At 39.2% G+C, this 27,441-nt stretch overlaps 1 protein-coding gene across 5 annotated transcripts in view; it reads right to left on the bottom strand.

The window, feature by feature from the left end:
* IQGAP2 (IQ motif containing GTPase activating protein 2) overlaps positions 1-27,441 on the bottom strand; it is a 305,238-nt gene that overhangs the window by 16,129 nt on the left and 261,668 nt on the right. For all 5 annotated transcript variants that reach the window (XM_008962842.7, XM_034959927.2, XM_055112283.1 and 2 more), the window contains 9 exons: positions 26,503-26,652; positions 22,840-23,003; positions 19,640-19,864; positions 18,023-18,163; positions 17,576-17,660; positions 16,901-17,133; positions 14,274-14,406; positions 8,426-8,528; positions 7,726-7,867 (listed from right to left, as the gene is read on the bottom strand). In XM_008962842.7, coding sequence (XP_008961090.4) covers positions 7,726-7,867; positions 8,426-8,528; positions 14,274-14,406; positions 16,901-17,133; positions 17,576-17,660; positions 18,023-18,163; positions 19,640-19,864; positions 22,840-23,003; positions 26,503-26,652 — 1,376 coding nt within the window. The remainder of the gene's footprint in view (positions 1-7,725; positions 7,868-8,425; positions 8,529-14,273; positions 14,407-16,900; positions 17,134-17,575; positions 17,661-18,022; positions 18,164-19,639; positions 19,865-22,839; positions 23,004-26,502; positions 26,653-27,441) is intronic.

Below are 27,441 nucleotides of genomic sequence, written 5' to 3' on the forward strand. Positions count from 1 at the left end.
ACAGCTAAATACTCCACAGAGAGTCAAAGGTGGGCCCACAGCTAATTACAGCCACGTGGGGGATGGCATGTTTCCTAAAGCGGCTGTGGCTGAGAAAGCAATGTATCCTTTCCTTCCTACACACCACCTTCCTCCAGCCATCATCATCAATGTATTAAACAGGAACACTGAGTTAAAAATAAAAGCTTTGGATGATTTAAAAAATGTCAATATAGTAACTTTCTTGTTTGAAATAGTATTCTCAGAACTAATTGTGATATACAGTTTCTAGGGAACTTCTAGTTCTTTAGAGAAGCTGTGCAATGACCAAATGACTGGAGTCAATAAAACGTGCCCCACCAAAGACAAAGAATGTTTATTTGCTCAAGAGTTGCTGGAGGACAAACTGCTCACACAGCCTGTTTCCCTTGGACTTCTACTGTACACCAGGCCTGTGGAATTCATTGCCAAAGTTCTACCTCAGACATAAGTAACCATCCAGTCCCATGACAGGGAACCCACCTCCCTCCCACTACAGTGTGTCTAGTGCTTAAGGACGACGGGGACGGACAGATTTAAAGCCAAATCTGTCTTGGCTTGGACTCTTGTTGCATATTAGCCATGTGGATTTGTGCAAGTTATATAATCCTTGCAGGTTTTGTTTTTTCGTTTATCAAACAGGAATCTCTCAGGACTGATGCAAGGATTGGATGAAAAGATCTAAAGCCTTCTGTGAGGTCTGGCACATGGTAAGCACTCACATGGTCGTTAAAGCTGTGCTGCCCATGATGGCCGCCACTGGCCACAGGTGGCACTTGAGCACTTGAGACATGGCTAGTACAAACTGAGATGTGCTGTGTGAAACACACACTGGATTTTGAAGATGTTGTATGAAACAAAGAATGTACAATATTTCATCAATTTTTTACATTTATTACATATTTAAATATTTTTGGATATATTGGGTTAAATAAAATATATTATTAGAATTAATTTCATCTATTTCTTTTTAAAATGAGGCTTCTAGAAAAGTTAAAATTACATGTGGCTCATATTAAATTTCTTTTGGAGAGTACAATATTGGCACATTCCATTCTCAAACAGGGGCTCACTCTGAGAGGCCTGCCTTCCAGGGCCACCCAGTCATGAAACCTGGTTAGTCTTAGGACTGTGGCCCGGAGGGAGACCTTTGAAAAACAATCCAATCCCTGATTGTACAAATGTGGCAACTAAGACCTAAGAGACTAGAGCTGCAGGAAACAAGTCCAATTCCCTTTCCAAATCAGCAGCTCCTGAAAAACCTATAGAGAAATGCCAAGACTGTGTTCCTCTATCCCCTCTTCCACCATCTTTCCTTTTTCCAAGTGAAACCGCTCAGTCCCTTAAAGCTCCTCACAATGGCATCTGCAGAGAGCTCACAGTCCTGCTCACATTCCAGTTACCAATGACCTTAATATGCATCCCCCTTCCCACCCCAGTCCAAATATAACATTTTGGATATGGTCTGACCAGCATAAATCAACTGCTTAGAGTACTGGCGCCAGGGCTCTTCAAATATGTAAGATAGGTTGATCCAAACCACGGGTCTTGCTCTCCCTGAATGAGGAGGTATCTAATTTTGAAAAAGAATTAAGAAAAAAAGAGAAAGAAATACACCAGGGAGTTTATTCATCATAGCTGTGCTCAAACCCCACTGTAGATAAATGAGCCCATACGGCGCTTGTAAGCTGGTGTGGCCCCTTGGGTTTGGCCACTCCATTCATATGGTATCTATTATTACCAGTAGCATTCCTGAAGCTCCCCCTCTGTCATCTGCTTATACTGTGCCCAAGGTTGAAAAGCAATCAGTGTTTGTGGAAACTAAGGAATATTTTCAATATTTAACATCCTAACAAGATAATTTACATTATTAGCTCCAGACCTCAAATATCACCTTAGCCATTTAGTGCTCCTGCTAGTTTGGACCAAAAAACAAGGAAATCTTTCAGCTGGGATCATGGAACCTAAACTTAATCATGTGACAGGAAATTCTTAAGAGATGACAATTTAAGCACTCAAGCAGCTAAGTATGATTAAAAACCACAAATATTGCCTTCTACTTAAACACACATACTTTTGTGGGAAACTAAGCTTAATTAAGGCCATAAGGATCACATATTTTAAGTTGAATCATAAGTTATAATGAAAGGTTGACAACTGCATAGTTTTATATAATTTATATGGTATTAATTATAATTTCATGTGATCATCATAGCCCTTCCTTTCCCCTCTCCTCTATATTATGGAGGAGAAAACTGATGGCGAGGCAACTTGCTGAGTTCCATGGTTAATAAGTGATAGATTGAGGCTATAACCCTATGTCATCCTAAGACCCCTCGACTAGGTTTTTAGGATTCCTCGACCAGGTTTTTTTTTTTTTTTTTTTTTAAATATCCCTGTGCTTGGTAGTATTAGAAAAATAGCAATAGCCCAAACTGAGGTTCTCTATTCTATAAACATACACAAGGGAAAAAGAAATAAATGTTTCTTCCTACTCCGATATGTGCCCTTTGTCCCTCCTCTTTGGTCTGGAAAGATGCTCCAGCCTCCGTTACTCAGTAACTGCTCAGCTAATAATTCTCATTATTTATTCTAAGATTCCTAAGAATGCAAAGAACAATGACCTTGCCCTCGACAAGTTGTAAAACTTTATGATCAAGAGTGTGGGCCCTGGAGGATTTAAAATCATGTGGGTTTGAATCTCTGCTCCACTTAGTAAGTGTGTTACCCAGGAAAAGGTTTATACCTGTTCTGTGCCTAGTTTCCTCATCTGTAAAATACTGATAATAACCTCCACTCTCTTGGGGTTGCTGAGAATATTACATGCATATTTTATACATGTTTATTTTAATATATATATGCACATGTTATTCTCTTTCTCTCTTTACAGATTGTGGGTCCCTTTTTCAAAATGCTTGGGCCCAAAAGTGTTTCAGATTTTTTATCTTTTCAGATTTTGGAACATTTGCATTATATACTTACTGCTTCAGCATCCTAAATCCGAAAATTCAAAACACTCCAAAGAGCATTTCCTTTGACCACTGTCAGCTCTCAAAAGGTTTGGAATTCTGGAACACTTTGCATTTGCACAGTATATAAAAACTGTCCCTGGCCATGGTAAGCACTACATAGGTGTTTGCTATTATCATCATCTTCATCTTCATCTAATGAGTAAGAATTATGAGACTAGCATGGAATTAAATTTACAAACATAATGATTAACAATGCCTCAAATTCTGCTACTATGGGGGCCTCCATGAAGATGAGTTACTCATGACTGGAAAACTAGTGACATTGTAATTAAACATAAGGGCATTTCTGAAAGTTAAGAACACAATCTGTTTCACAAAAAAGCAGAATAGTTTTTTGATAGAGAAAAGCTAGGTATTTTCACATCCCAATTGCTCTGCATTTCATGTCTGTCCACTTCATAACTTATAAAAGTCATTGTCTGATTTTAGTTAAATTTGGTTCTCTAATGAATCTCAAGAACTATATCTTATGCTTGAGTTACAAATTCGGTTTATTAGCTTGGAAAAAAGTCATCCTCATGAGAGTGTTCAAATCAAAAAAGTCATCCTCATGAGTGTTCAAATCAATATTTTAAAGGAGTGGTCCCCAACCCTTTTGGCACCAGGGACAGGTTTTGTGGAAGACAATTTTTCCATGGACAGGGTGGGGGATGGTTTCGGGAAGATGATTCAAGTGCATTACATTTATTGTGCACTTTATTTCTATTATTATTGCATTGTAATATATAATGAAATAATTATACAACTCACCATAATACAGAATGAGTGGATGTCCTGAGCTTGTTTTCCTACAACTAGACAGTCCCATCTGTGGGTGATGGGAGACAGTGACAGATCATCAGGCATTAGATTCTCATAAGGAGTGTGCAACCTAGATCCCTTGCATGTGCAGCTCACAATACGGTTCATACTCCTATGAGAATCTACTGCTGCCACTGATCTGACAGGAGGCGGAGCTCAGGTGTTAATGCCAGCAATGGGGAGCAGCTGTAAATACAGGATGAAGCTCCACTTGCTCCCCTCCTGCTGTGTGGCCTGGTTCCTAACAGGCCATGGACTGATACTGGTACTTTTAGACTTTAGTTTCCTTGCCTGCAAGAAAAAGACTCAGTTTTCAGGTTCCCTGTCAATGCTGCACTTTGTAATTATCTGTTAGTATCAAGATTTTTTCAAATATGTACTTTAAAGGAAATATATTTAGAAGCAGGGCTTGGCTAAAATCATAGAACTAATTCTATTGAACCTTTTGGGCAATATCCAAATTTCACTTTCAGGGATGGCTAACCAGTCAGTGTTGATTTCAAATTGTTACCTACATTGATCACTGGGCTGCTTAGTAAAGTGGTCGGCCAACAGTAAGATCTCACAGTATGCCAAGAGGAAGGCCTTTGAGCATAAAAGACTTAGGGCCTCTATTAAAACACTGGCCTCAAGCCTTTTTTACATAAATGGAAAAGTTGATCCTAAAATTCACATATAACTGCAAGAGACCTATTCAACTGCAAGACTAAAACAATCTTGAAAAAGAAGAAAGAAGTTGGAGGACTTCCGTATTTCAAAACTCATTACAAAGCTACAGTGATCAATATGGTGTGGCACTAGTACAAGGATAGACATATAAGTGAATGGAGTAGAATTGAAAATCCAGAAATAAAGCCATACATGTATTGTCAATTAGTTTTTGACAAGGGTGCCTAGACCATTCTATGAAGAAAGAATAGTCTGTTTAACTAATAGTGCTAGGACAACTGGACATCCACATGCAAAATAATGAAGGTGGGGCCAGGAGTGGTGGCTCACGCCTGTAATCCCAGCACTTTGGAGGCTGAGGTGGGCGGATCACGAGGTCAGGAGATGGAGACCATCCTGGCTGACATGGTGAAACTCCGTCTCTACTAAAAACACAAAAAATTAGCTGGGCATGGTGGCAGACACCTGTAGTCCCAGCTACTTGGGAGGCTGAGGCAGGAGAATGGCATGAACCCAGGAGGCAGAGCTTGCAGTGACCCGAGATCATGCCACTGGACTCCAGCCTGGGCGACAGAGCGAGACGCTGTCTCAAACAAAAAACAACAACAATAACAACAAAAAAGAATGAAGGTGGACACCTGTCTCACACCACACACAAAAATGAACTCAAAAAGGGTTAATAGACCTAACTGTAAAAGCTAAAACTATAGAACCTTTAGAAGAAAACACTGGGGTAAATCTCACAAGTAACAACAACAACAACAACAAAAAAACAGATAAACTGGACTTCATCAAAATAAAAAAAAATTTGTGCGGAAAAGGACATTATCAAGAGAGCAAAAAGCCCACAGAAGGGGCAAAAATATTTGCAAATCATATATCTGATAAGGGTCCAGTGTCCAGAACATATAAACAACTCTTACAACTGAGGAATAAAACCACAAACAACCTAATTTTAAAATGGACAAAGGACTTAAATAGACATTTCTCCAAAAAGAATACATAAATACACAAGTGGATGACAAACATATGGAAGGATCCTCAACATTACTGGTCATTGGAAAAGTACAAACCAAAACCACAGTGAGATACGACTTCATATCTTCAGGCAAAAGTTCAAAGACATAGAGTGCAGACTAGTAGTTGCTAGGGGCTGGGCAGCAGCGGGGAATGGGGAATGACTACTTAATGGGTACAGGGTTCACATCTGATAAAAATGTTCTGGAACTAGACAACAGTGATGGTTGCACACTGCGAATGTACTAAATGCATGTACACTTTAAAGTGGCTGAAATGGTAAGTTTTATGTGTATTTTACCACAATAAAAAATAAACCCACGGCTGGCTCTACATAGTGTGGTGATTAAAGAAGTGGATAGTGTTTGTTTCCAACACACACTGGGGGGATGGGGGAGAGCCACACAAGGGCAGAGGCTGGGTAATGGGTAAGGCAAACAGGACAATGTCCCAGGTTTCCCAGGCTAAGACACATTGCTTCCAGACAGGCCTGACTTTTATGGTTTTATCTTTAAATGTGATTTCCTAGAATTTGCAGAATCATGGAGACTCATGTTCAGGAATAAGTATAAATATATATGATATTCAGATTATCTGATACTTTGAACTACTCAAATTGTGATTCTCAGATATCATGCAGACATTTGAGTTGACTGGATTTAGAAAATGATGTTCAAAGAGCAGACAAAACTAATTAAGAAAAAATTTCTTCCCATTACTTCTAAAGGACAAAGCTTATGAGATCATGGGATACTTGGCCTAATTTCATTTACATGGCAAAACCACACAATCTGTATTTCCATTTATCTTTATAATTGGCACTTGTTCAGAGGAACCCAGGATGTAGACTTTCTCCCTCTTTCTCTCCTGCCCTGCCCTGAATTGTCTCCCTGAAATTTTCATCTGCCTTGGTAATCTGTAGTCAAAAAGAACTGCCCTCAACTCTTGTGAGGCCAAGGGTGAGTCCTAGTCCTGCAACTTGGTCGCGGTCCTACTGTCGAGCTGTGCTCTCCACCCCTGTAAGACAGGGGCTGTTACCAGCTTACCCACTGTTGTATCCCAGCCTCAAGCCCAGCACATGAACACAGAGTAGGTAGTCAAGCATTTGCTGCATGACTGAATGGAGCCTCAGATGATCTGAGGACAAAATCAACAAGCCTAAGAGAGGAACATATCAACACAGCACAGTGAAGAAGCTCTTCCTGTTGTTTTCACAGATGATTGAATGTTTAAAAAAAAAAAAATCAAGTGGAGATGAATGCTGTCTTCATTCACACTTAAAGCACACTTCAGCACATCAGTGGCAGGAGAGAAAGCTCTTGCCACAAATTAAAACAACCTCAGAACTCAGGACAGGTAGCTTGGAAGTAATATGTTTAGTATTGTTTCAACACATACTTGTTCCCTTTGTCCTCGTTTTTCCACTTCCAGTCTCCATCTCACCCCAATACGTAACTGTTCTAATGTACTGATATGCATTCTTGGGTTTGTATAAGTTCTTGAAAACTGCATTGCTTGGTCAGTGGGTGCTTTTGATTTATGGTGTTTTGATTTATGGTGTTGTATCATGAATCTCATTCTCTTTCTTACTCTGTGTGTAAAGGATGGATGTGGAATATCCTTGATTCTTTGATGGAGAAAAGATAGTATTATTTAAAGTGTGAATGCTTCACTTGAAATCTTTGGCGGCAGGAAGCAGGGTACAAATAAAAGTCAAAGCTGGTAAATATATCCAGGATCAGTTTAACAGGAAGGAAGGCCAATAAATCAGATGCTATCATAATGTCTTATTGTAGGTATATGTTTTTATATTATGATTTTATACCGGAAATTAATGTTGATTAACTGAATTTCCTCACTAATCTTCTGGCCACTCTGTAATAGATATTTCTCTTCAGTTACCTAAGGACTTGCATAAGCTGAGTTAATCATTTCTCAAAGGAAAAAACTAAAATTACTACATGGAAAACTAAAAACCAAGGAAGGTGTTGTAAACTATTATAATATTTAATTCCTTCCTAAATTCTAAAGAGTCTATTATCCTTTGGTTAGGTGTTTGATGGATATACATAATAGATTTCAATGTTCACATACTTTTAAATAAATTAGTTGGGATTTAGCCTTATTTGAATTTGCATGGTTTAAGATGTGTATTTGGAGACATGTGCCCTTTAACCCCCAAACTTACTTTATCATGAGGCTTCGGCTATCTATAGCTTCACCGTCCTCTATGTCATATTTGCTTGTCAAGACAAGAGAAATCTCGGTCTTTGAAAGCTGACTTAGTGTATTTGCCTTGTTAGGGTCATTGGGGTCAACTGCTCCTTCCCCTGTAGGGAAAAAACCTAGTGTTATTTTTCCAATTCACTCTTTGTGATGATGGCACCAACAATGTAAGATAAAGGTTCTGTGGGAAAGATAGGCTTGGTAATTAAATGGGAGATCATGGTCTTCACAAAACCCACATTCTACTATAGCTAAAGTGGCTTTTAAAACATCTGATTGAAAAATGAAAATGACATGGGACATAGGTATTTCAAATACAAATTACTAAAAAGGATAACTGTTAATAAAAGTATTTTTCATTTTCTAATAAATTTGGTTCTTTAATGATGCCTTCTTTCTGTATAATACAGGTTGACAACTCCTTTTTGACATATCTGGAGCTTACCTTCAAGAATACTGAATTATTTTATAATCCTGGACTCCATTAATTACAGAACTCTTACTGTAGGAAGGGGCAAGTGTAGTTGTTATTCTTTAAATATCCTTAAGCATTAAATTCTAAAATAATTGTTTTATCTAGGATAGGAAAACCAACGAACCAACCAACCAACCCACCCAATTAAACAAAAACCAAGGGATAAGTAGAAGGAACAAGCTCTTACCAAGAAAAGATTCCACGGTTGGCACCTCTCCCAGCGACCCCAGCAATTCACTCAGTAAGTCATTTTTCTCAGGGGCAATTGCATCCTGGTGTTCCAACAGGAGCTTTATGTAGAAAGCAACACACACACAAAGAAAAAAGTAAATTCTCAACTGTACCATATTTATATGAAATTTTTCATAATTTCCTCCTCATACCATTTAAATCTTAAATATGAGTATGACATTTATAAAAATTAGAGACATAGATACAGTTTTTATTGTATCTCAGAGGGAAGTACGTACTCTACATCAAGAAATTGTTGCAAGAAACGTGTTCATAAACCCTTTTTCAGCAAGGTCTGCCAAAGGGAAGCCTTCTACCACCTGATCTCTGTGCTTCACTCTTCCTCCATAGAAAAAGTCAAAGTTGGGGGAAAGAGTCCAGAATGAGGCAGATCTTTCAGTTAACGTTGGTAGCAAACTGGAAGGGCATTTACATCTCTATGCAGTAATCAAATACTACAGTTACCTTCTTCTTAATCACTACTATGAGCTGTTTCAATCTGTCTTGCATTGAAGATCTCTCATGGGTAAGGATGTAAGAGACCTAGATGTCCTGAGTGGTTTCCCCTTTCCTTATCCTAAAAAGGCCCAAAGATGAGTAACATCTGCTGGGGTGTCTTGCCAGGTCTTACAGGAAACAGTGTTAACTCCTGAGGGGTAGCAGCACTCGGGGGAAACCATGAAAGACAACACTTTTTTTTTTTTTTTAATTTAAACAAATTTTAATGGAGTTGGTTTAATTGTTACAACCTTACACATGAACAGCGACACATCTGTTTTTGCTTGCATTTCTAATTAGATTGAAACAACATTTCCAAAGTACGGAACTAGTAATCTTGGAGACAGGAGATAAAATTTGTTGTTCTCAGCAACTATTTTATAAAACTCTGCATCATAATGATAAAGCTAGTTCCTTTTCCATTTTCAATCTTTTTTCCAACAGCTTTACCAAAATAGAATTCAGATACATCAAATCCACTCACTTAAAATGTACGATGCAATGGCTTCTAGTGTATTCACAGAGCTGTGCAGCCATTACCACTCTCTGACTGTAGAACAGTTTCACTGCCCTAAAAGATACCGGGTACCCATTGGCAGTCACTCTCCATTATCTCTTCTTTCTATCCCCTAGAAACCACAAATATACCTGTATGTATTTGATTACTCTAGGTACCTTAGATAAGTGGTATTTGTCTTTTTGTGACTGGCTCATTTCAATTAGCATAATGTCCTCAAGGTTCCTCCATGTTGTAGCATGTATCAGAATTTCCTTCTTTTTAGAGCTGAATAATATTGTATTGTATGAATATAACACATTTTATCCATTCATCTAGTGATAGACGCTTGGCTGTTGTGAACAATGCTGCTATGAACATGAGTGAACAAATAACTCTTTGACTCTGCTTTCAATTTTTTATGGGTATACTTCCAGAAGTGGAACTGTTAGATTATGAGGTAATTCTATGTTTAATTTTTTTTAATTGATCGTGCCGCCATACTCCAGCCTCTCTGTTTAAATTTTTGAGGAAAGACCATCCTGTTTCCATAGCAGCTGCACCATTTTACATTCCCACCAACGGGGTGCAAGGGTTGCATTTTCTTCACATCCTTCTCAACACTTATTTTCTGTTTTTTTTTTAATTTTGATATTAATCATCCTACTGGGTGTGAGTGGTATCTCCTTGCAGTTTCAGTTTTGATTTCGCTAATTATTAGTGATGCTGACCATCTGTATACTTCTCTGGAAAAACATCTGTTAAAGTCCTTTGTTTATATTATAATTGGGTTGTTTTGTTGTCGATTCGTAGGAATTCTTTATATATTCTAGATATTAACCCTTTACCAGACATGTGATTTGCAAATATTTTCTCCCATTCCATACGTTATCTTTTCACTCAGTTGATTATGTCCTTTGATGTGTAATTGTCCAATTTTTAAATTGGATTATGTTTCTATCATTGAGTTGTAGGATTTCTTTATATATTCTGGATACAAGTCCCCAATCAAACACATTATTTACAATTATTTTCTTTCATTCTGTTGGTTGTCTTCTCAAGTTTTTTTTTTTTTTTTTTGAGACAAAGTCTCGCTCTGCTGCCCAGGCTGGAGTGGTTCACTGCAAGCTCCACCTCCCAGGCTCAAGTGACTCTCGTGCCTCAGCCTTCCGAGTAGCTGGGATTACAGGCATTTGTCACCGCACCTGGTTAATTTTTGTATTTTTTAATAGAGATAGGGTTTCTCCATGTTGGCCAGGCTGGTCTTGAACTCCTGGCCTCAAGTGATCCACCTGCTTCAGCCTCCCAACATGCTGGGATTACAGGTGTGAGCCACTGCACCTGGATGAAATTTTTTTTTTTTTTTTTAAATGAGACAAGGTCTGATTCTGTCACCCAGGTTAGGGTACAATGGCATGATCATGGCTCACTGCAGCCTCGAACTCCTGGCTTTAAGGGATCCTCCTGTCTCAGTCTCTCGAGTAGCTAGGACTACAGGCATGCACCACTACACCCAGCTAATTTTTTTTTCCTATTTTGTCGACGAACTCCTGGCCTCAAGCATCCTCCCACTTTGGCCTCCCAAAGTACTAGGATTACAAGCGTCAGCCACCACGTCTAGCCTCAATTTCTTGATATTACTCTTTATAGCTCAAAAGTTTTCAATTTTGATGAAGTCTAGTTTATTTCCTTCCTTTGCTGCTTATGTGTTTGGTGTCATATCTAAGAAACTACTGCCTAATCCAAGGTCACAAAGATTTACTCCTATGTCTTATTTCGAAGAGATCTATAGTTTTAGCTCTTACATCTATGTCCACCACCCATTTTGAGTTCACTTTTTGTATAGAGTGGAAGGAAGGGGCACAACTACATTCTTTGGCATGGGAATTTCCAGTTGTCCCAGTACCATTTGGAGACACTATTTTCCCATTGAACTTAGTCCCCTGTCAGAATGAATTAACCATAAATGTGATGGCTTATTTCTAGACTCTCAATTCTATCCCATTGGTCTTTATGTCTAACCTTATGCCAGCATAGCACTGTCTTGATTACTGCCTTTTCCGTTCTCTTCTAATCTTTAAGATCAGTGAAGGAGAGACTATCTGTTTGATGCTAAATTTTTCTTAACATTTCCCTGACACATGGAGAGTTGTTAACAAAGAGAGAACACACCTCAGATACATAACTTCAAGGTAAGGAAGTGACTGTATCCAACTATTTTGTTTTCATTACACTTATTTTCTTCTAAAGTTTCTGTGTATGGAAAAGCAGGCTAGTTTTTCACTATAGTAGAGGTACTTTGTTTTAAAGCAAAGAAATTACGTGTTGTTTTTAAAAAGGTGAGTTGATTCAAAGAAAGGCATTAAAGAAATAATAGAGGTGATATAAAGACCAGGCAAAATCTGGAAAGGCGGTATATATGATGTTTTGGAGGGAAAATTAAGAGACAAGAACAAAATATGCAAGACGGATAAATTTATGTTCTTGTTCTCTGATGAGCCAGGGCAACTGATTTGGCTGTTTTCTTTGGAAATGATTATTTAGGTGGCCACCTTCTACCCTTTATTCTGACAAAATTTCCTGATAATGTCTTCTTAAAGAGCTTATTTGGAAGTTCTTGCATCTTCCTTAGAGAAAGGGGTAAGCACATGGCCACAGGCTTGGCAAATCCTGCTACTGCTGTGCTTGTGTCTGCACACGGACGCCTCCACACAGAAGGCAGACAGTAAACAGGACAGTCTTCCTATGAAATTACACAATTTCCCCACATTACATCTGCTTCTAACCTAACACAGGAAGGAATTCCAAATCAGTCACAAGCTCTCTTTCCCAGGATTGAATTCTGTTTTCAATTCTTGTTAACAAAAGAACAGACTATTTCTCCTTAAAGACTTCTAAGACTTCTAAATTAATACAGTAACATTTTCTCTCTGCTACCCTTGGGAAAGAATCTCTCACTCTAAACAAGTACTCCCCACCATTTTTTTCGCATGTGGATATTGCATTCAGCAAATGTGCACCCAAGATGTGCATATTCTTTGAAGACAGATAATGTACCACAAAAACAGACAAATGGGTCATTGCTCAAATATAAATGAGCCTGTCCAGTAGATAATTATTTCTGTAAGTAATGCATTGCTAGATTGCTGGACAGTTTTCCTTGTAATCTAGGGTGTTCATATATAGAGAAAAGAAGGATAGCCTATTCATTTAATCCGTACGTATTGAGAGCTTGATGTAAATGTCAGGGAAGTTCCCTGTTCCAACCCTGAAAGAAGAAAATCAATACTAGATTCAATCTTTCCTTCAAACCTACATTCAAGCTTTAGTTTCTTAAAGAGCTTAATAATAGACTGAAATTTTAAGCAGCTAACCTGCCACTTGTCAGTATGTCTGGTTTGATGGGGGCTAGAGAACAACCTTTGAGAATGTGTATTTGTTATGCTTTCCCCTTGGTTCTCTGTATAATCCAAAGTTGGGTGCATCCTTCACTGAAGCATCTAGAACTTGAATGTGCATCTGAATCCTCTGGGATCTTGTTACAATGCAGGTTCTAATTTGGGAGGTCCAGGGTGCATTGCTAACATATCCCCAGGACCTTGCTTCAACTCATAAGGTCTGAAACTATTCTTGAAATGGTTACCTTTTAAAAACCAAGATTTTTTCATGAAATAAGTTCCAATTGATCTTAAAAAGAAAACAATGCAAACCCCTCAATGCTTAGCTTTTTTTTTTAATTTTAATGTTTGAAAAGTCATCTAAAGCCTCCCAATTCCTTCCCCATGCCACTGAGCACAGTGCCCTGCACCCAACAGATACTTAATACATGCTAATGGCTGACGGCAGTGATGTCTGCATGCAAACCAGATGTAGATGTCATAACACAGCACATGATGTGAAAAACTGCCTGCTTCCAAGAAATGGGGGTTTCCAGAACAATGGAAGTGATTCTTTGCAGAAGGCTACTATTGGGTGGTAGTTTCTTGTTTTCGTTGCGTAGCCTGTTTATTACCACTCTATGTTAAAACATTAGAATAAAAAGAATATTCTCATTTCCCCCAGAAAATTACTGGAAAAGCTGAGAGGGTTCCTGGAAGAGGGGAGAGACAGGGTGTAGGTCTACATAGCATAGCTTTGGCGGATGAGAACACCATAGCCTGTCCTGGCTCAGGGCTTAAACTGCATATTTACAATCTGGCTTTATTTTTATTATTTATTTATTTTTTTTTTGAGGTAGGGTCTCGCTCTGTTGCCCCGGCTGGAGTGCAGTGGCACGATCATAGATCACTGCAGCCTCAGACTCCTGAGCTCAAGTGATCTCCCACCTCAGCCTCTTAAGTAGCTGTGACTACAGGCATGTACCACCAAACCCGGCTAGTTTTTAAAAAATTTTTAGTAGAGATAGGGGTCTCACTATGTTGCCCGGGCTAGTCTCAAACTTGTGGGCTCGAGTGATCCTCCTGCCTCAGTCTCCCAAAGTGTTGGGATTACAGGCATATGCCACCATTCCAGTCACAATCTGGCTTTGTAAATGGATTATGCCAAAAGTACACTTTCTTTTTTGGGGAGAAGTTTTATTAATGTATAGGAGTCAGGGAATAATTATGTAAAAATAGAATTTTGTTGTTTGGGAGAAGGAGTTTTATTAATGTATAAGAGTCATGGAATAAATAATTGTGGGATTTTTAGGGTTAAGAATATGAGTATTAGCACATGTGTACAATAAGTCCTGTAGAGATTAAGCATTTTCAAGATAACAGATGCCTAAATCATGGGTCCATTGCTAAGATGCCTCCCCATCCCCACTTACTGAGTGTGTGCTGATGATTTCTTCAATTGAAATATAAATGACTGGTTTGCTGACTGTCACCAGGTCTGTGTATTTGTCCATATTAAACTTCTCTTCTGGCTCAGGGACATTACATGCTTCTTTGAAATATTTCCTAATAAAGGGGGGAAAAGTCTTAAGACAGACTCAAACATGTGCATTAAACAGTTTCATCAAAATAGCTAGGAAATTTTGAATGATGTCATGTACTTTGTTCCCATCTCAAACCTTGAGAGGACGTGTTACAGCTTCTTCCAGGCTGGCTCCTGGCTGTCGGAGCTGCATCCATGTTTCTGGATATTGGACCCAGCTCCTCAAACAGGATTGGAGAGAGTGGCAAGGGCCTCAGGCCCTGTTTGTGACTTAGTGATATAGTGACCTATGCGTAGGTCATCTTAAAAATGTTATTTTAAAAATGGTCCCTGAAACTTAAAAAGTCAAAAATGATAATTCTTGATCTAAGAATCAAGTCTGTGTGAGGAATACAATAGAAAAAAAAGCAATTAGTCAAATTTGCTGCTTTAAACAGCACAGGCTCCTGGGCCTACATCACCCTAATCACCCTTCAGAGCTTCTGTTACCAGTTTGACAAAAATGAGATTAAGTCTACTCTTCTTCGTTGCTGCAAATATCTGCTGGCCGATGGAAAGATTGTTAAGGCTAGACACCCAAATACATAACATGTCCCAGGACTCAGACCCTAAAAAGTCTATTTTAAGCTAAAGCAAGTTTTGACAGAGATCAAGAAAAGTGAGGCATGCTGTGATCACAGTTGAATAGTTCTATGTATTTTTTGCCTAAACAATTCTTGTGCAGGTCGAATATACATTTTATTCTATAAAGTTGTAAATGTTTCATATGCCTGAAATCATTGTCGGCATCTCTCCTACAGGCACCTGGGTCTTATGTACCAGAAATGACCTCTGCTTTCCCAGCCAGAGGCTGGGGGAAGTTAAACAGCAGAGCCCTGTTGTGGGGAGCATGTTCCCATGTGACAGTCGGCTTTCCTATGCTGCTTTGGTTATAATTTTTTGTAGATTTCTGAGAAACACAAAGGATAAATATGAGTGGAAGAAAGGACAAGTTTAGAAGAGGCTCACTTCTTTGGTCTTGTTTCTTTTTAAATAAAGAATAGGTGGGAACATAAATGACTGATAGGAATAACAGCAGTTAAAAGTTCATGAGAAATGTGGGAAATGGATATTACTTTGTGTGTGTGTGTGTGTGTGTGTGTGTGTGTGACAGAGTCTTACCCTGTCACCTGGGCTGGAGTACAGTGGCACAAACACGGCTCACTGCAGCCTTGACTTCCCAGGCTCAAGTGATCCTCCCATCTCAGCCTCCTGAGTAGCTGGGACTACAGGTGCTTACCACTATGCCCAGATAATTTTTAAAATTTTTTGTAGAGATGAGGTCTCCCTATGTTGCCCAGCCTGGCTATTACTTTGTTAGTCAGTGAGGAGAATGAAAAATTAGCTTGAAAAATCAACACTTTCTGTAGTAGGAGGATTTGGGGCAATTTTCTCACAAAAGACCACAAATTCTAAATAGAAATGAATAATCATGAACTACCTTTGTTTTCTAGTAAGTCACTCACTCCAAGGGAGACCGAGGAATGAGAAATGAGTTTCCAAGTGAGGATTAAAAGAGGCCAAACTGATGTTACACTTCTATGGCCTGTTGATTAAATGGCAGACATGAGAACAAACATGACAAGAGGAAAGTGTTTCCTCAGAGCTCCAGGAGGAGTGAATCTGACTACCAGACTCACGCCTTTCTTGTTAATGATTAGTGATATAATTTGGAAACACAAAATCAATAGAATTAAATCTTCTTACATGTGTCATTAAGAAAGGCTTGAGAATAGAACAGAACATATTCACATACACAATCATCAACAAATATAAAATCTGGGTTTTCCTAACCTTTCAAAATCAAGTATTCCATTTCCTACTACAGTCGTTCCTTGGTATGTTTGCGGGATTGGTTCCAGGACCCCCATACACACCAAAATTTGTGCATACTCAGGTTTGAAATTGGCTTTGTGGAACCCATGTATGTGAAAAGTCATCTGTTTGTATATATGGGTTCTGCATCCCATGAATACTGTATTTTCTCTCTGTCTTTGGTTGAAAAAATCCATATATAAATAGACCCGAGCAGTTCAAACCTGTGTTAATCAAGGGTCAAATGTATCTGACGTAGATAAGCAAGTTCTTCCTCATAGGAAAACTTTTTAAAAATGATTCCTCTCTTCTTAAGTTGAAAGAAGCAGAAATCTGCTATTTTGATTTTTAAATTCTAGGTACTGGAAGCCTGTAGCATACAAGGAAGAACAAGTATGCCATTTTGTCAGCAGCAGAAATAATACACACAGAAAAGACTCAGTGTAATAGGAGTGCTGTGGTGGGGGTGCGATAGGATCGCCAGACAGAGGCAATCTTGCCTGCACTTCCCTCTCTCCTCTTTCCCCAGTGGCTGGTAGAAGAAATGCTTGTAACCACCTGGGGTTCCTGTCCTCCATGCCCACTCTAGCTCTGGGCACAGAGCACATATTATTCTTGCCTACCATTCTTGCACGTTTCTCCAAAACTAACAGCCCCTCTCACCTGAATTCCTGATATGTCTCTGATAAATAATTGTTCATAGATGAGAGATGCTCATTTTCTCCTTCAAACAGCTTGTTGGAGGCTGCGTGCTGAAGAACCTTGGCCACTGATCCTAAGTTTCTCCTTTGGTCAGAATTTATCTGACCTCCAGCTGTCATGTCGATGATATCAAAGCCATCTGGAGCTACAATGGCTGGATTCATGTACCGATAGTACAGGAGGTTTCCAACAATCTGGAGTGACGCAGAAGTGCATGACCATTTTTAAGAGAGAAAACTCAAGAGTTTTAGTTTTCTTTTTTTTTTTTTAAAGATATATATTCTCCTACATTTCCCAAGAGAAAGCAGATCATTTTCTGATGTAAATCCTAACAAGGAGTTTAATAAAGGCAATGAATATAATCACACATTATTAATAGCATAATTTGCAAAGTTATTTTTGATGAAAAAATGCTCATTGCCCCCAAAATGCTCTAATGCAAAGAATTTCAATAATGTCTAGGATCTCCAAATTAACCTCAGCTTAATCAATTATCTTGAGAGTCATTAGAAACAGAAGACCTGCAGCTTATTATAAATAATCATACATGGGGAATAATCTTACAAAGTTATATGTTGGTAATTTTGATTCATACCCCCAGGAGAAGCTATGGTGAGATTACCCTTGAAAATCTACCTTTAATAGCTCATCTTCTGTTGCATCGGGGAATTTCTCATGGATCGAATTCTTCAGTACTTTGGCTATATACCTCAATCCATAACTACATATAAAACAGATGACAAAAGAAAATAATGGAAAAAAGGCGGAGTGAGGAAAAAACACACAGCAATTGTTCCAGTCAACTTCAGCTGAGTAGTTTTTCTAAAAATTAAACATAAGATGAGATGGTAATGGAATCACAGGACTTCCACTGATGATAATAACTGAGCTGTGTTTGCTACTGAAGTATTGCCCCTTCTTTAGAGAACAGTCAGGAATTTAAAAGGTAAATGTAGGCAATCTTTTAAAATAGTAAACACAATATAAGGGAAAACTGCTGTCTTCACTACAGGGGCTTATTTTACATCATATTCCAAGAACTTTCCAGGAAAGAATGTTAAACTTGCTGCAAGTACAACTTACGGCAGTAGATCAAGGGAAGAAATGATAGAATTCAGGACTTTGTCGGTGACCCTTCTCAGGTTCTCAATGGAAGCCTCCAGTTTATTTTTCACTTCTGGGTATGTTAGAGCTTGTTCTGTGGTCACATCATAAGGCAACTTGCTGAAAACACAAAGGCTTTAAATTAACTGGAGGCTTAGGTACAAGCATTAATTTTGCTGCCAAGTTGGTTCTATAGTCAAGCTTTGTATAGTGAATCGGACTTTGCCACTGACTCCAGTAACAAAATGTTTACTAAATGAGGGGAGGCTCCACCTTTACAGAGGGTACCTTCTGCAACTTGGAACAGGAAGGACTTGAGGCCTTCCCTCTGGTGTCTTCTGGCAAGATAATAGGCAGACCCAGGTAATTTAGACTCAGCTAAATTTCTTTTAATTATAAAAAGCAAATGTTCATTACAGAAAAATAAAATCACATATAATCTAAAACAATACCAGAGAGGACAACCATTTTTCTTTTCTTTTTTTTTTAATTAATTATTTTTTATTTTATTATTATTATACTTTAAGTTTTAGGGTACATGTGCACAATGTGCAGGTTAGTTACATATGTATACATGTGCCATGTTGGTGTGCTGCACCCATTAATTCGTCATTTAGCATTAGGTATATCTCCTAAAGCTATCCCTCCCCCCTCCCCCAATCCCACAACAGTCCCCAGAGTGTGATGTTCCCCTTCCTGTGTCCATGTGTTCTCATTGTTCAATTCCCACCTATGAGTGAGAATATGCGGTGTTTGGGACAACCAATTTTCATACCTTAGTGCATAACTGTCCAACCTCCTCTGTGCATGTATGTCTGCGGGCCTCGCATATTGATGGGTGTAATGCAATTTGTGTATATAGACATTCTATACAGATCCTGTGTGGTGTATGTAATGAGCATTCTTTTCCCAGAAAAATGGGTTATTGCACCTAACTCCAACTGGAATATATACCCTGAACATTTTTTTCTGTGCCAACAAATGTATATCTATACCACGATTCCAAATACTTATTCCATTATGTGCTATACAAACATTTATTTAACAAATCCCTCAAAGCTAAATATTTTGACTTTTCCTGACTTTTTATTATTACAAACAGTACTGTAACAACCACCCACATAATTACATAATTCTCTGTGTACACTTTATTTCACAGACATCCTTTTACAGGAAACAAGAAGCTAGGGTTGCTTAAATCTACAACCACCCACCCAGAATAAGCCAATCCAACCTGGACTGTTAAACCTTACACCTTAAAGTTACTTGCCTGGTAACTGTAAAGAAAAGTACGTATTATCAGGTGAAGAGAGAGTCTACACCATCTCTAGGTCTAGGTTTAGAAATACACAAAGAAAACAAACAAGGGAGAGAATTATGGAAGTTGTGGCACTGGGGATCACCTGGCTCTGAAATGTGAAAATACCATTTAGTATCAAGATGTAATTTGCATGGATATGTTAAAGGGAGGTAACATTTTGGATTGATAACTGACTTTGTACAGTTCGCCTAACAAAGTTTAAGAGTATCAATAAATACACATGTAAAAATATCATAAAACATAACAGAAGACCAACACCTTCCTGACTCTATTACCTGGCCTCTCCAGTCTGTGTTTCTAGTTGGTTCACCCAAGCCTTGTACACCTCTACAGGGTTCGTGTTGATAATCAGCGACTTGTCGTCGATGATCTCCTTCACCACTGGAGCCAGGAGTTGGCGCAGGGTGTTCTGTCCCCGGGCACCTCTATTGAAGCTGACGACCATCTTGATGACTGTAGGGTTACCAGTAACTATGTCCTGTACCTGGTCCACTTTTGATCTAAAAAAGCCCAAGAAAAACAAAATGGTTTGCTTCTATGGATACAGATTTTTTTTTTTTTTTTTTTCCCCGAGACAGTCTTGATCTGTCACCCAGGCTGGAGTGCAGTGGTGTGATCTTGGTTCACTGCAACCTCCACCTCCCAGGTTCAAGTGATTCTCCTGCCTCAGCCTCCTGAGTAGCTGGGACTACAGGTGTGCACCACCACATGCCCGGGGCTACTTTTTGTATTTTTAGTAGAGACGGGGTTTCACCATGTTGGCCAGGCTGGTCTCGAACTCCTGATCTCAGGTGATCAACCTGCCTTGGCCTCCCAAAGTGCTGGAAATACAGTCCTGAGCCATGGTTCTGGGCCTGGATACAGTTTTAAACAATGTATTCTCCCTCTGGAAGGCAAAGACTTCATGGAATTATACTTTTCTCTATGAAAATCTAAGTTGGTGTGCTTTAAAAACAAGCAATCATTTATAAGGTGTATGTTTCTTTTTTTCTTTTTGAGACAGAGTCTCACTCTATTGCCCAGGCTGGAGAGCAGTAGCGCCATCTTGGCTCACTGCAACCTCCTCCTCCAGGGTTCAAGTGATTCTCCTATCTCAGCCTCCTGAGTAGCTCGGATTACAGGCACATGCCAGCATGCCCAGCTAATTTTTGTATTTTCAGAGAGATAGAGTTTCACCATGTTGGCCAGGCTGGTCCCAACTTCTGACCTCAAATGATCTACCCGCCTTGGCCTCCCAGAGTGCTGGGATTACAGGCGTGAGCCACTGTTCCCAGTTTATAACGTGTATGTTTCTTAGATGAGCAATTTGAGGATCTGAAAATAAAGTCACAGCCTCAATTTCAATCTAGAAGGCAGGTATGAACTGAAAATGGACCAGGACTAGCAATACTGGGTGACACGGTACAAGTACCATGCCCCTGTAGTTATCAAATTTCAGAAACAACTTTCTTGATTGAATGAACTGTTTTCACTTTTTCAAATCCCACTCAAAGCTGCAATACAGCTTCTAGCCACGTCAGATGGCTGAGAGAGCTTTTCTTGATTTATGGTTGCTGATTCTTAGGGCCTCTCTCCTCTCTTCCTCCCCTTTCTCTCTTGACCACTTTCTCTCCCTCTTCCACCTCCTTCCCCTTTAGAGCTTGACAATGCCTGGTTCTTATCTTACCCAGTCATTCCTTTTTATTTTCTTTGCTGGCTCCTCTTCCCACCTTTAAATGCTAGTTTTGTTTATTTTATTTTATTTTTTGAGACGGAGTCTCGCTCTGTCGCCCAGGCTGGATTGCAGTGGCACGATCTCAGCTCACTGCAAGCTCTGCCTCCTGGGTTCACACCATTCTCCCGCCTCAGCCTCCTGAGTAGCTGGGACTACAGGCGCCCGCCACCATGCCTGGCTAATTTTGTTTTTGTATTTTTAGTAGAGATGGGGTTTCACCATGTTAGCCAGTATGTCTTGATCTCCTGACCTCGTGATCCGCCTGCCTTGGCCTCCCAAAGTGCTGGGACTACAGGCGTGAGCCACCGTGCCCAACCTTTTTGTTTATTTTTTGACTAATTGTAGGTGCTTGTAAGGCAAATGAGGGTGAATCAATGCCCAAAAAAACAATAACTGGTCTACCAGAGCCCAACCAAAACCCACGTTCTCCCCTCAGACCTCACGTGCATGCACAGCTTCACCCGCCATCTCTCTGGGACCTATCCCCCTGAAGTCAGGAGTTCGAGACCAGCCTGGCCAACATGGTGAAACCTCTTCTCTACTAAAAATACAAAAATTAGCCAGGCGTGGTGGCAGGTGCCTGTAGTCCCAGCTACTCAGGAGGCTGAGGCAGAAGAATTGCTTGAACTCAGGAGGCAGAGGTTTCAGTGAGCTGAGATCATGCCATTGCACTCTGGCCTAGGAGACAGAGTGAGACTTCGTCTCCAAAAAAAACAAAAAAAAAAAAAAAAAAAAAGAAAACAAAGAAGAAGAAAAAAGATTTCACAGATCCCCAAAAAGCAAATAGAGCCTTAACAGCTGGGCCTTTACTCAGAGTCTCCCACTACCTGGCCCTACCCTATCATTCAGGATTCATCTCCTGGTAGTTAGTAATTAAGTCACTTTCTGGCTAGACTAATCTACTTTCCTCCTGGGACCTATGCCCATGCGGTTTCCACCACCATTGTGCCTTATTTCCCTCTTCTATCTCTTCTTATAAAAATTGTAGCTGTTCCTCAAGGTTTTGGGTCAAGCACCTCCTCTTCTATAAAATCTTTACTAGTCAACCTAGTTGGAATCTTTCCTTCTGTCCTCTAACCTGATACATTGTGCATATCCTTCATTTAGATGCGTCCTTCATTTAGTACTTACCACATTCCACTGCATAGCATTCCTATTTCTCACGAATCACATGTCTCGTGGGCTTACAGACACCTGGAGGGCAGAGGTGCCTGGCTCCCATGCTCCCAAAACCAATAGGAACTAGTATAACTTAAGGTTTCCACAAGTTAGGGAGGCCACCTGAGCTAAGGACATTTCTCATGCTTGTTTCTCAGCCCACTCATTATAGCTACCTATACAATTTTTACATTAACTGAGTCAGAAAATAAATTGGCAAAAGTAGTTTAAGTTCTAGAAAGAAGGGAAGACTATTTAGGCAGAGATTGCACTCTGCATTCCCACCTGTTAATGGCTTTACTACTCAGAATTTTAATTAAGTTAAATGTTTTCACTGACTTTCAATATGCTATTGATTTTCAGTTGTTACAGGCATACAAAATCAAAAGTTAATTTAACACTAGAGAAAGTATCACTGGTGGGAGAAAATGGTACTTGAATATAGCTCTAATAATATAGAAGTATTCTCAAGAAACTTGATATATTTTAATATGTGGGAATAACTTATAAGAATTTAAAAATAATTTTAGTAAATCAAAGACAGCAACCACTAACAAAAGGATTGATTCATTGGTATTTTTACATACATATTTGTATACATACTTTATTTCTTCCTCCAGAGCAGTTTTAAAAAGCTTGAGAAGTAGATATTCTTCTCGCTGATTAGAGGCATAATTATATAGTGTGAAAATAACAGTATCCATAAATTTAGTGGACTTGTTCTGTGGCATCTGGAAAATCAGCTTAGCCAAGTATAAAGGGTTGGTCTAGAAGGAAAGAAGGAAAAAGAAAACAAAAAAAATCCCACAAAACAATAAGTTAATATATTATTAAAGCACAAAGCAGTATCTGATTCCCTGCTCTTCAATGACTTAATGTCACTAAAAGCATATAGATGAGTATATAAAATAATTTTTATGTGCCAGGTACTCATCTCTATGCTATTAGTATATAGTGTAACTTTCTACTACAGTTTCCTATAGATTGATATCATATAACTTTCTACTTTAGCTTCCTATCATATATTAATATTTTAAAATATTAATATCAAATATTAATTACTTAATATTATTCATATCATACTATAGGAAGCTATAGTAGAAAATTATGATAGGATTTAAATGATACACACCATATGATACACTTAACATATTATATCTACTTTTCACTGTTGACCTTTTTGAACCACATATTAATATTTATTGTAGAGACGCAGAAGACAGGGCGGGTAGCGAGTAGAATCTGGTGTCCAAGGACACTGGCAAAGCTTGGGCACGGTGGCTCACACTTATAATTCCAGCGCTTTGGGAGACAGAGGCAGAAGGATAGCTTGAGCCCAGGAGTTCGAGACAAGCCTGGGCAACATGGACAGACCCTGTCTCTAGAAAAAAGTAAAAATAAATTAGCCGGGTGTGGTGGTGTGCGCATGCAGTCCCTGCTACGCAAGAGGCTGAGGTTGGGAGGATCACTTGAGCCCAGTATTTCAAGGCTGCAGTGAGCCGTGATCATACCACTGTATTCCAGCCTAAACACAGACTCTGTATCAAAAAAAAAAAAAAAAAAAGAAAGTGGACTAAGGGTCCGGCTACATAGACTGGCCTAGAAGGGTTGATAGATGAGTAGAAATGCATACTATCTTGTCAGACTGGAAAGAAAAAGAAAAGAATACATTTACAATGTGGAAACAGCAAAATGGCCACAATGTTCTACACAGAGTGAGAAGGGGGAGTGAGGTAGGGAGGCTGAAGAGAGGGGTGAAGATCAGGACAGTTGATAAGGGAAGTGCCAGAAGACCATGAGCAAAAAACAACAAAGAACTTAAAATGGACGTGGAACCCTGTGGGCTCTGATGAGGATGAACCCATTGGATACAGAACCAGCCTTCATGGTGATGTGGCTTTTCTCCAGCAGCTATACCTACCAGGTAGAAGTTCAAAGAGAACAATAATATTCAGGTTATAGAGGAAGTATGTACAAAGAGAAATTTAATACTCCTAATCTTCATCTTCTTTCTGACAAGAGAAGAAAATTTTTCCATACTTGAAAACTGGTATTCATCTAATATACTCAAGCAGTTTGGGCAGCTTTTAAGAAGCCTCAAATTCTGGTTTACTTTACCACTTAGGTTTACTTTTAAGTTCATAATGATTGGTTGAAATTTTATAAATAAGCAGCTCAGTACTTTTTCTTGATAGCTCTGTAGTGACTGTTTTTCAATGTGAAGTATATAGGAATTAGGAGAAAGGAAACTTACTCTAGAACTAAAGAAAGATGCCTACTCACCATTCCTCCTAAGGTTACCTAAAAATTTTAAATTTAGGTTCATACTGAAGAGACAAACCCCCCAAAAACCTATACTAGCTGACTGCAGCTTTGGTTAAGAATTTTTGCTAGGTCAGGTGTGGTGTCTCATGCCTGTAATCCTAGTGCTTTAGCAGGAGGCTGAGGTGGGTGGATCACTTGAGCTCAGGTGTTTGAGATCAGCCTGGGCAACATGGAAAAACCCTGTCTCTACAAAAACCATGAAAAAATTAGCCAGTCATTGTGGCAGGTGTCTGTAGTCCCAGCTACTCAGGAGGCCAAGGTGGGAGGATTGCTTGAGCCCAGGAGATGAAGGCTGCAGCGAGCTGTGGTTGCGCCACTGCACTCCCGCCTGGGTGGGAGAGTGACATCTTGTCTCTACAAAAAAAAGAAGTCTTGCTAAAGTGTAACCAATGGGTCGAAGGAATCCAGGCCATTTGCTTTTCTATAATTTCTTTAGTGATATTGGGCTAACGCCTCAAAAGAAGAGAAGGAGAAGAAAAATATATGATTTCAAGAGAGAGTTCACTTGATACAACTGAATGGTTGCACCCTTTGGTTGTACATTTTGGATTGTTTGCAGATCAAGTTTGGTGGAATTATTCTAAAAATGCTCCTGCACTTTTTCTTCTTCCCATAAATGTGCCTCCACCTATATACTAAACAATGAGTAGATTTTAACTTATGACAAATTCTGTCAAATTGAGAAAACTAAATTCTAAAGAATCTTCAATATGCTTGAAATTTCATGGGTGTAAAAAATGATAAGTGCCTAAGATTAAATTTCAAACTGGTGGTTGACTACTAAATTAGGGAGACCAAAGTCCTTTCCTGTTTAAAGAGAGCCCCCTTTCTTTCTAGGTTTGCTGGCGTGAAGCAGTGGGTTCCACAGACAATTCTAAGTACTGTTAACCTTTTCCTTCTGTGCCGCCATGTGGTGGCCACTTGTGTGAAGATGTTCGTATGTTTGAAGATGTTCTCCAATCTCTTATTCCAAGTAGAGAATTTTCAAACCTACCAAAATTAACATCGTGTTTCTCCATGAGGTTAGCCACACCTCTTATTTATGGTTTGTGTAATGTGCTCTCTTTACATCTACTGCCAGTGACATCCTCAAACAAAGATCTAAGCATCTCCAGGCTTTGAAGGAATCCCAGCAGTGGCCCCACTCTGAGAGACATCTGACTCTTACAAGGGAGAACTATGGATCCACCTCTTTGGGGAAACTTTTCCTGCTGAAGAGGATGCTTGTTAATTTCTATTGCTATCATGCAGTTTTCCTCTGTGACTAGCTGTATGTGCTAGTAGGGCTGACGGGCTGAATCAATGGTCAAACAAAACAATAAGTGATCCATCAAAGTCCAACCATAACCAGTCAAACTTATTAGTTCTCACCAACACTCAGGAAGCAATGGAAAATTACTATTCATTTAGATCATAGTAATGCCATGAAAATAATACAAGAAAAAAGAAATACTATTTTGAAATCCCAAACCCTCTGGCTCTTCCCCCATAGAAGGGGAGACTGGTTCTGGTAAATATCTGTTTTTCACATACAGCTATTTTAATTTTTTCATGGATGACAGCACCTGTTTTAGTTTTGTTATTATCAGATTTATATTGTTTCTGAAGGTAACCATAGTATAATATTGTAAAGAGCATGGGCTCTGAAGTCAAACTGCCTGCGTTTCAAAACCCCTGCTTTATCATTTACTGGCTGTGTCTGTTTTCTCATCTGTAATGCAGGAATAAAAACAGTACTCATTCTCTCACGGCTCCCAGGGTTATGGTAAGAATTAAATGAGATAATGTATGTAAAGCACCAACAACAGCACTTGGTACTTAGTAGATGCTCAAAACATGTATGCTATTATAGCTGAAGCATGACAAAATACTCCCTGTAAGCCACAAACATGTAACATAGTATTACTCCCAAACTCAGAGTGAAAGATAAATTGTTCTCACCTGTAAAAGGTAAAACAGCTGCTGATATGTTTCTAGTGTTTTTCTCCTCTCCTTACTCAAACTTTTTATTCCTTGGTTGTCGGTGTTATTCAGTATTTCCATTTCTCCTCCTTTTTTCTTGTTCAGCTTTTTACTGTGTGAAATTACATCCTGTAAAAAATTTGATGAGATTACTGCTTTTTAATTCTCACACTCTTTATCTCCTCCCTTCACATATAGGATTGAAACACACGTAATTGGAAATACAGGCATACCTCATTGTATTGTGCATTGGTTTACTGTGCTTCACAGATACTGCATTTTTTTCTTTGCAAATTGAAGGTTTGTGCAATCCTGCATTGAACATGCCTATTGTCACCATTTTTTTCCAATAGCATGTGCTTACTTTGTGTCTCTGTGTCACATTTTGATAATTCTTGCAATATGTAGAACTTTTTCATTATTATACTATCTATTACGGGGCGCTGTTATCAGTGATCTTTTTTTTTTTTTTTGAAATGGAGTCTTGCTTTGTCACCCAGGCTGGAGTGCAGTGGTGCAACCTCAGCACACTGCAACTTCTGCCTGCCAGGTTCAAGCGATTCTACTGCCTCAGCCTCCTGAGTAGCTGGAACTACAGGCATGCGCCTCCACACCTGGCTAATTTTTGTATTTTTAGTAGAGACGGGGTTTCACCACGTTGGCCAGGCTGGTCTCAATCTCCTGCCCTCTTGATCCACCCGCTTTGGCCTTCCAAAGTGCTGGGATTACAGGCGTAAGCCACCGTGCCCAGCCTATCAGTGATCTTCGATGTTACTATTGTAATTGTTTTGGGGTGCCACAAACCACGCCCATATAACTTAATCAATAAATGTGTCTGTTCTGACTGCTTCACCAACTTTCCTTTTTCTCTTCTCTTCTTGGGCCCCCTATTTCCTGAGACACAATGATATTGAAATT

The sequence above is a fragment of the Pan paniscus genome, chromosome 4 (genome assembly GCF_029289425.2).
Source record: "Pan paniscus chromosome 4, NHGRI_mPanPan1-v2.0_pri, whole genome shotgun sequence".
Classification (NCBI taxonomy): domain Eukaryota; kingdom Metazoa; phylum Chordata; class Mammalia; order Primates; family Hominidae; genus Pan; species Pan paniscus.